The sequence below is a fragment of the Portunus trituberculatus genome, chromosome 2 (genome assembly GCF_017591435.1).
Source record: "Portunus trituberculatus isolate SZX2019 chromosome 2, ASM1759143v1, whole genome shotgun sequence".
In the NCBI taxonomy this organism is placed as follows: domain Eukaryota; kingdom Metazoa; phylum Arthropoda; class Malacostraca; order Decapoda; family Portunidae; genus Portunus; species Portunus trituberculatus.
In genome coordinates this window covers 10507692-10517691 of record NC_059256.1, presented here as the reverse complement: position 1 = coordinate 10517691, position 10000 = coordinate 10507692, and the positions used below count along the sequence as shown (strand labels likewise).

General features: G+C 39.1%; 1 protein-coding gene across 1 annotated transcript in view; it reads left to right on the top strand.

Annotated features, from left to right (window-relative positions):
* The window catches only part of LOC123505524, a 52077-nt gene that overhangs the window by 27358 nt on the left and 14719 nt on the right, over nucleotides 1-10000 (top strand). Inside the window, exon 3 of the mRNA XM_045256918.1 lies at nucleotides 6942-7271. Coding sequence (XP_045112853.1) covers nucleotides 6942-7271 — 330 coding nt within the window. The remainder of the gene's footprint in view (nucleotides 1-6941; nucleotides 7272-10000) is intronic.

Here is a 10000-nt window from a genome sequence, read left to right as displayed (position 1 = left end):
AAAGAGATTCAACATTTTGGCGGTGAGAAAGAGACTGAAGACAGTTAGTCAGAGGAGGGAGTTGATGAGACGAAAAGCTTTTGATTCCACCTTATCTAGTAGAACTGTGTGACTGGAACCCCCAAACATGCGAGGAGTATTCCATACACGGGCGGATAAGGCCCTTGTATATGGTAAGCAGTTGAAGGGGCGAGAAAAGCTGACGAAGGCGCCTCAGAACACCTAACTTCATAGAAACTGTTTTAGAAAAGATGAGACGTGAAGTTTTCTTAAGATTATGAGCAAAGGACAGACCGAGGATATTCATTGTGGAAGAGGAAGACAGTTGAGTGTCATTGAAGAGGGGATAGTTGTCTGGAAGGTTGTGTCGAGTTGATAGATGGAGGAATTGAGTTTTTGAGGCATTGAAAACTACTAGATTTTCTCTGACCCAATCGGAAATCTTAAAAAGATCGAAAGTCAGGTGTTCTGTGGCGTCCCTGCGTGATCTGTTGGCTTCCTGAAGGGTTGGTCGTCTCTGAAAGGTATGTAAGTGTGTTTATCTAAAGACGGGTCAGAAACCTTAGTTTTCATTAGCCTGTACTGTGAACCATTTCTATAGTATTGAGAGCTTGACCGAAAATTGCAAACTTGTTACTATTATCTCCCCTGACAATTAAGCGTGGACGCATGAACTTAGGGAACAATTTGGATTCCCTTGGGAGCGCTTGAATCATCACGGAGATACAGCTGCATCATCTCATTTCTGGAAGCTAGCAATTTCTCCCTAATCTTTTTATGAATGTCTGTGAAAACTCGGAGATGCTAGGAAAAGTAGTCATCTGTGTTATAGGCAGACTTAGCGGGACCCACCAACAAGTTGTATGTCAACCTCCTATCTATTCCATAGAGAATATAGTGCGGGGTTTTCGCAATTGATTCACACACTGAACCATTTATGCAAGCCGTAACTTGAGGGATCCAAATTTCCCAGTTGTTGTTTAAGCTAATGATGACATGACGGTGAGCTTTAAGGATCTTATGGTTCGCCCTCTCCACAAGGCCTTTTGAACCTGCATGATAAGCTACAGTAAAGGTCCGTTTGATATTATACGTGGCGCAGATCTTGGTTAGCAAGGCATTTCTAAACTCCATGTCATTATCGCTAAGGAGAACACATGGAGTAGTGTGAGGACAAAACAAATGCGTGACTACACATGTGCAATTGCAAGCGCTTCTTAGTTTGTACTGGGAACAAAACTACAAAATGATAAAAGTGATCTACGCAAACCAAGAGATACTGGGAGCCTTGGTGACTCTTAAGAAGATGCAGAAGGTCCATTGCAACTAAATCTCATGGTTATGCAGATGGTGGGTATCCTAGCGCAGCTAACACAACCCCACAACATATCGACAACGTCTACTCTTATCCGAGGCCAATAATATGCAGCCAGGGTTTTGTTGTGGCTGTAGGGTGATTTTGTAAAATTACTGAAACGAAAACTTTTGGAGTGACCAAAAGATCTAGGTTTTACTCTGTTTTGGCCCTCATCTGCATAAGACATTAGATGATGATGAAAGGAATTGTGAGAGAGGTAAATGTAAGGAAGGAAAGGTGGAAAGATCACTGGATTCCAGAGCATAAATTACTTTCTCACATATCTCATGTTTACTCTGTTCTGTGCCGAGTTCCTAGAGAGAAAAATTTTGTACTGGGGATGCATGAGAGACAACTCTCACTGGAATATTCCGTCATAAGACATCGGCTACGACATTCACACGGCCCGGAAAATACTTAAACTGAGGAGAGTACTCTTGCTAGGTAAGATACCAGGGCTGCGTTCCGTTGGAGGTTAGCACGCTGCCCCCCGCAACCCCCAACGGAACGCAAGGGAACGCGTATAGCCATACGGGTATGGTTGACAAAGATGGCCGTCCAAGCTGCTCTCCTCCTCCTCGCTCAAGAGCTCGCAGAAGACCCTCTGTTGGACGCTGCAGAGCTCCTCGTAGCACGAGAGGAGGAAATATTGCTGAGGCAAGAGGAAGAGGGAGAAGAGAGGCTGCCAAGGCAAGGAGAAGAGGGAGAGGATAGGCCGCCAAGTCCTGTGCGGGTCAAGGACTATGCAGAGACTATAGTGCCTCTTTACTCCGGGAAAGACTTCAAGAAACACTTTCGAATGCAAAGGGAAACTGTCCCTGCAGCCACAGGTGCTGGAGGGGCCTCTGCAGCAGCTACCATGGCGGTAGAGGCTGTCTCTTCTGCCTCAGAGGCTGTGGGAAGAAATGCGACACATATAACACCGTCTTTTATTGCTATAAATACTAATATTTTCGTCATATTGCCTTATTGCAGCATTCTACAAGGGATAACAGACTTACCACATTGTTTTTGATGTTCTGTGACGTCGCATAAGCTGTCAAAATAGCATTTACATCCCCCACACTGAAAATATAGGGGTGAAGCGGCGGCCGTCTGCGGTTTGTTGATAAACAATGGTTGCCAGACACCGCCAAGCATTCACCTCCGAGGAGCGCAAGGTCCCGCAAGCTACCGCAAGCCGAGTAGTATGCTGGTCCCCCCCGATTCGAGGGAAGTATGCCATACTGTAAGCCTTACCGTCCCCAACGGAACGCAGCCCAGCATGCAAGCCTGCCACTGAGATTGCATCCTTTGAAAAGGTTTGTGATGGCGCCGTGATCTGTGAAGACTGTAACTGAGTACCCGAGTAGTAGATCCTGGAAATGAGTAAGAGCCCAGATGACAGATAGAGCTTCCTGATGTGTGACTGAGTAATTCGCTTCAGCGGAGTTTGGAATTCTACTCGCATAGGCAGTCACACGATTTCTACCTCTATGTGTCTTCTGCATCAGAACTGCGACGAGCTCTAAAGAGGATGGATCTGTGTAGAGTTTAAAAAATAATGAGAAGTCAGGGAATGCTATAACTGGAGCCTGCGTGAGAGCTGTTTTTAAATCCTGGAAACTGCGCTCCTGCGTAGCACTCCAATGAAAGGGAACGTCCTTCTTCAGTAGCTGAATGAGTGGTGATGCAGGTTTAGCAAAATCTTTAACAAAGGACCTAGGAAAGATCTCATATTTTCGATGATGCTCAGTTGTGGAAAGTTTTTGACTGCTGACTTTTTATCGTCCATTGTGTGGATTCCGTCACTATCGACACCTTGCCTCAAAAAGGTAATTTTGGGCTTCAAAAACTCATATTTTGACAGTTTCACTCAAATGCCGGCTTCATGTTGTCGCTGTAAATATGATCACAAAGTCTGAAGGTGTAAGTCAGCTGTCGTCTAAGTAGGGATACACAGAATTTCCTAACATACCTGCAAACAACATATCCATCATCTGCTGAAAGGTAAGTGGCGCAGACTTCTGACTAAATGGCATGCACAACCACTGATAGTGCCCTGTTGGCTTGCTAAACGCAGTGTTTTCTTGGGACTCCTTCGCCAAAGTACCCTGAGAGCAAATTCAGACTGCTGAAATGGTATTACCATCTTCTAAGGAGATAAGTAAATCACTCAGGACTGGTAGAGGGTAATGATCATCCTCTGTGACCTCATTTGCTTTCCTAAAATCAATGACTGGGTGAAAACTACTGTCCTTCTTAGGAACGAGGAAAAGGGAACTATTCCAGGGGGAATGAAAGTGTTTGATCACTCTCTGATGAGTATCTATTTAACTTGCTTATCCACTACGTATTTCCCTTTGGCTTTGGGGTAGTCTGTAATCTGGAATGTAGACTGGTTTAGTTATTTGGTTTGAGGAAGATACAGTTTTCCGCATGCTCAGTACTACCCAGGGGCTTGCCAGGCAACGATATCATGTCAGGATGTTTCTTGATAAAATCCAGTAGCGAGTGCATCAGCTCCAGATAATCCACAACATTGACAAGCGAACTTAGGGTTGGACCTTGCTCCAGCTCCATGTCAGTGGTGCATGATGCCGTAGTGACACAAGCTGCAGGAAACTCTAAGGGCGTTGGCAACACCTTTTGATGGTACACCAACTCATCTCCAAGGTAGAAACCATGTTTCACACGTACTGGTCCTTCTGTAACATTCTCCACTAACGTAAAAGTGATATGACCTTCCTGAACTGCGGAAAGATTCACTTTCAACTGGTTCATCAGGAACTGTGATGGGAAGACGCATTGCTATGCCATCCGGAATTTCATGGTTACCCACCACAGTGGCTTTAATGCATTTCCAGTTGACAGGTGACGTGAAAGCAGAAGACACATGAACAGATGGAAGTAAATACGAGGGACTCCCACTACGTTATCTGCCTCTACGCAATGTGTCATGGCTTTTTGCAATAGGAACAGACTTAAGGGCGGCTCTCCACTACATGCAAATGTAAGACTCTACCGGCACATCCTCGGTGACTGTCACCACAACAGACGCTCCCCCTTTTCCTTCTTTTAGTTTGGATTCTGTTATCGACACTAGAGCATCAAAGGAATCATTAGGAGAATAGAGAAGAAACTGGAAACCATGTCTCACCATGCTCTGTACTTGAAAGAGCAAAAAGAAGATTTCAAAATATTTGGAGAGGCTCTCAAACGTAATCATGGTATTGTTGGGTCCCTCACATCATCCTTGCGCCCTCAGTGCACGCATACAGCTCTCTATCTGCTTGCCTGCAGGTATGGACGCATCCCAAGGGTCCTCCATCTTGTGTCCATTCTCAGTACCCTCCACAGTTGAGATTATTTGTTTCAGGAGAGTAGTTTCTGCTCCACCCCCAAAAAAGCGCAACTAAGTAATCCTCATCCTGCCCCGTGAAAGGCCTAACAGAGTTTTTTGTTTGAAGAAATTTTATTGTTTGAGCAGAGACTTGTGAACCTGAACCTACGGTGTTAGTAGCCATGGTGGGTGCAGGCTCGGTGTGAACGGAATGTTTTACCTCTTCACAAGGTATGAACATTAGTAGGAGGCTGAGGAATTTGAGCAGAGTATGAATCTATGAGCGTCTCAGCCGCATCGGCTAAGTCAGGAGTGTCAGGGTTAGCTAAATCATTATCCTCTTCATTTGTGAGGTTACTCTCACCTTGTCTGATTTTTACCTCTCCCTGCAAAATCTCGCCCTTATACAATTCTATGTATTTATCAAATTTACCGGGTTTTTTCACCATCAGCGGTCACTGACACTTAGAAATGATTTATCCAATTACAATAGAAGCATATGATATAAAAGAAAGAATATATAAGATATCATGCAGTCACTGAAAAATACACAGTTATTCATACACTGCATATGTGTATCCCTAAACACTAAAAAAGAATGAATGAAGTGCTCTGTTTAACTTATTAATAGAATAGGAAAATAAAAAAAAAATTAGCTGATAACTTTCAGCATAAAAAATAAAGTAACGTGTGACACTATTTTGTGTAATTGTAGAGTTAGTCATAGCTCAGTGCATGTTCTCACCTAAAATTGCAAGGGCAATGTCGTCTGCAAGGAAGGTCACAGCTGATCCTCAGAACGACCTTGAGAGGCAGGAGTCTGTCTAGCAAGTGAGGGAAGGTGTCACGTCACCATCAGCAGTCGCCGTGGTCCCTGTAGTTCTCTATAGACCCTGCTTCAAGTTCTGGTATTATGCAGAAATTTGAAGAGTGCTCCACGACTGAGTGATGTGAATCAACTCTGCAGCCGTGGCAAGTTAACAAGTATAAAAAAATACATAGTGTGTGTGCGTTATACTGGTATAGTGGTATACTTCTCTCTGTAGTGATGAGTGAGGAGTAATGAGGGATGAGGCTGTAATACCACTCCGGTCACCCACCTGTTTCCGTCTCGCTCAGAACAATGTGGACGTATTTTGAGGAAGTTATATCACGGCATCCACGATGGGGTAACTAATATTAGAAGTGAAGATTCTAGTCCCCCTCTATTGGCAGAAATAGGGTAGTGCGGGGGGAATGTTTTTCTTGTACTTCTGCTGATGTTAGTAGAACAGGTCAGCCGCTGGGCCTGTGTTGCCAGTTTGTCTGAGAGAGTGTGTTATAGAATGTAACAGCCATTGCACGCTAACGCTCGTCACTATAATGAATTTAGTGTTCACTGGTTACCTCATTCGTGTCACTGCAAAGCCACCAATGATATCGTCAGTGTAATGTTTATAGATGAGCAGCAACCGAGGTACAGGTGTCAAGCGTTCACGGACCCTCTCACATTGTTTAGCTAGGAGTGTTAACATTAACAGAGCTTGGTTTATCGCTATGTTAAGTGTCCACTGCACCATGACGGTCTGCACAAACACAAGTCCAGAGCTTTCAGGCAGTCGCCAGGAGAGTCATGGCCAGCTCATGCGATCGCTAGACTCCATCTGCCCCAGCAGCTCCTCCTGTTCACCTTCGTCAGGAGTATCTCAATGACACGGTGCCTGGCTCGTACACTTAAGAACACTTACACATTGATTACATCAATTAAAGCATTATCTTATAAATGTAAGAAGAAAATATATGCTAATAATAAACGTATGTCCAAATTGTTATACTTAGTTACGATGACATACGTATATGTACTCTATCAATTAGAGATTCCCGCACTCAGCCTGTGACAGCAGGTGTTGACCTCAGCTTGGTCCCCTCATAGAGGTGCATGAGAAGTGTAAAAAATGAATGGAATCTTACAGGGACATCTCGCTGACATCAGTCCAGTTCTCACGGCTGTGTGTGAAGAAGCAACAAAATAATTATGTACAATTTATACCCTAGCACCTTGCAGCTTTAACTAGAGCCATTGGACAATAGAAATCTTGTTAATCTATCAGTAGAACCAATAGAAACACTGTTAAAGGCCTTGCAACTTTAATAAGAGCCTTTTGAAATGTAGAAATCTTGTTAATCCGTTACTTGAACCTTTAAAAACACCAATATGACAACTATTACTACCTCTCTCTCTCTCTCTCTCTCTCTCTCTCTCTCTCTCTCTCTCTCTCTCAGGTCGGTGCCGTAACTGCCACACCAGAGCGAAATACTTGCGTGGGCAGAGCAGTTTCGACGCGTCCCTCCTCTCTCGTGGCTGGGGGGGCACTGGCGGCGGGCTGGGCAGTTCCGGAAGCTCCCCCTACAGCAGTACAGCCGCTAGTGCCAGTAACAGTGACGATGGCGGCGGCGGCGGCGGTGGTGGTGGAGGCACTACTACTATAACCACTACTACGACTGCTACTACCACTACTACTTCGTCAAGTGGTGGTGGTGGTGGTGGTGTCAGGATGCAAACTAGAAGGAGGTCGAGAAGTATGGACAGATATGATGCATACAGAATTACAGGTTAGTCTGCCATTAAAAGTGTTGTGGTATGTCCGTTTTCTTTGATGCATTTTCTATATATTTCTTTTTTTTATCAGTCATATTATGTTAGTCTGCCATTAAAAGTGTTGGGGTATGTCCGTTTTCTTTGATGAATTACAGGTTAGTCTGCCATTAAAAGTGTTGAGGTATGTCCGTTTTCTTCGATGCATTTTCTATATATTTCTTTTTTTTTTATTAGTGTCAGATTATGTTAGTCTGCCATTAAAAGTGTTGAGGTATGTCCGTTTTCTTTGATGAATTACAGGTTAGTCTGCCATTAAAAGTGTTGAGGTATGTCCGTTTTCTTTGATGAATTACAGGTTAGTCTGCCATTAAAAGTGTTGAGGTATGTCCGTTTTCTTTGATGAATTACAGGTTAGTCTGCCATTAAAAGTGTTGAGGTATGTCCGTTTTCTTTGATGCATTTTCTATATATTTCTTTTTTTTTATCAGTCAGATTATGTTAGTCTGCCATTAAAATTGTTAGGTATGTCCGTTTTCTTCGATGTTTTTTCTCTATATTTATTTTTTTATGAATGTTACGTAGATTATGTTAGTCTGCCATTAAAATTATTGGAGTATATTCGTTTTCATTGATATGTGTTTTTTCTATTGTTCTTTTTTTATAGTTTTAATTCAATTTTATGTATTTTGGCTTATTTTTCTCTTTTTAATTATATTTTATGATACTTGTTTTTATGTTAGTCTGCCATTAAAATTGTTGAGGATATTCGTTTTCTTTGACGCTTTTTTTTTCTATTTTTCTTTCCATAGTTTTTAATTAATTTTGACATGTTCTGTTTTATTTTTTTCTATTTTTCTGTTTTATTTTCACGTATATATTATGATTCACGTGTTTTTATGTAAGTCTGCCATTAAAATTGTTATGTATATTCGTTTTCTCTAATATTTTTTTATAGAATTTTTTTATTAATTTCTGTATATTTTTTTAGTATTATTATTTTTTTTATTTATTTTCACGTCTCGCTTTTTTTTTAATTTTTTTTAGTCTGCCATTAAAATTATTTGGGAATATTAATTTTATTTGACATTTTTTTCATAGTTTTAATTCATTTTGGCGTGTTTTGTCTTATTTTCTCCTTTTTATTTTATTTATTTTCATGTATATAGGACTCAAGGGGGTTTTATGTTAGTCTGCCATTAAAACTGTTGAGCATATTCGTTTTCTTTGATGCTTTTTTTCAGTTTTTTCATAGTTTTAATTTTTCCCTATTTTTTATTTATTTTCAAGTATATAGTATGATTCACGTGTTTTTATGTTAGTCTGCCATTAAAATTGTTGAAGTATATCCGTTTTCTTTAATGTTTTTTTTATTTTCATAGTTTTTAATTAATTTTGTCATGTTTTGTGGGTTAATTTTCCTATTTTTTCATTTATTTTCACGTATATTTTATGTTAGTCTGCCATTAAAATTGTTAAGGTATATCCGTTTTCTATAATGTTTTTTTATTTTTATTTTCATTGTTTTTTTTTAATTAATTTTGTCATGTTTTGTGGGTTAATATTTCCTATTTTTTCATTTATTTTCATGTATATATTATGACTCGATTTATGTTAGTCTGCCATTAAAATTGTTGGGGTATATCCGTTTTCTTTAATGCTTTTTTATTTTTATTTTCATAGTTTTTAATTCACTTTGTCATGTTTTATGGGTTAATTTTTCCTATTTTTTCATTTATTTTCACGTATATATTATGACTCGTGATTTTATGTTAGTCTGCCATTAAAATTGTTGGGGTATATCCGTTTTCTTTAATGTTTTTTTTTTTTTTCATAGTTTTTAATTCATTTTGTCATGTTTTGTGGGTTAATATTTCCTATTTTTTCATTTATTTTCACGTATATATTATGACACGTGTTTTTATGTTAGTCTGCCATTAAAATTGTTGAGGTATATCCGTTTTCTTTAATGTTTTTTTTTATTTTTATTTATCAGTTTTTTTATTAATTTTGTCATGTTTTGTGGGTTAATTGTTCCATTTTTCATTTATTTTCACGTATATATTATGACTCGTGATTTTATGTTAGTCTGCCATTAAAATTGTTGGGGTATATCCGTTTTCTTTAATGTTTTTTTTTATTTTCATAGTTTTTAATTCATTTTGTCATGTTTTGTGGGTTAATATTTCCTATTTTTTCATTTATTTTCACGTATATATTATGACACGTGTTTTTATGTTAGTCTGCCATTAAAATTGTTGGGGTATATCCGTTTTCTTTAATGTTTTTTTTATTTTCATAGTTTTTAATTCATTTTGTCATGTTTTGTGGGTTAATTTTCCTATTTTTTCATTTATTTTCACGTATATATTATGACACGTGTTTTTATGTTAGTCTGCCATTAAAATTATTGAGGTATATCCGTTTTCTTTCTTTTTTCTTTTTTCAATTTTTTTCATTAGTGTTGACGTGCTCTGAGTGTTGTTTTTCATAGTTTTATTGATATTTTAGTTCATTTCCTTTTTTAATTGATTTTCCACGTAAATTATGACTCACGTGGTTTTTGTGTAGTCTGTCATTAAAATTATTTGAGTGTCCACGTTTTCTTTGATGTTTTTTTCAATTTTTTTTTTATAATTATTTAAGTACGTTTAATTTTTCTATTTTTCTTCTTTTTTTCTATAGTGTACCATTGAAATTATTTAAGTACGTTTACTTTCATGTTTTTATTTCAATTTTTCTTCTT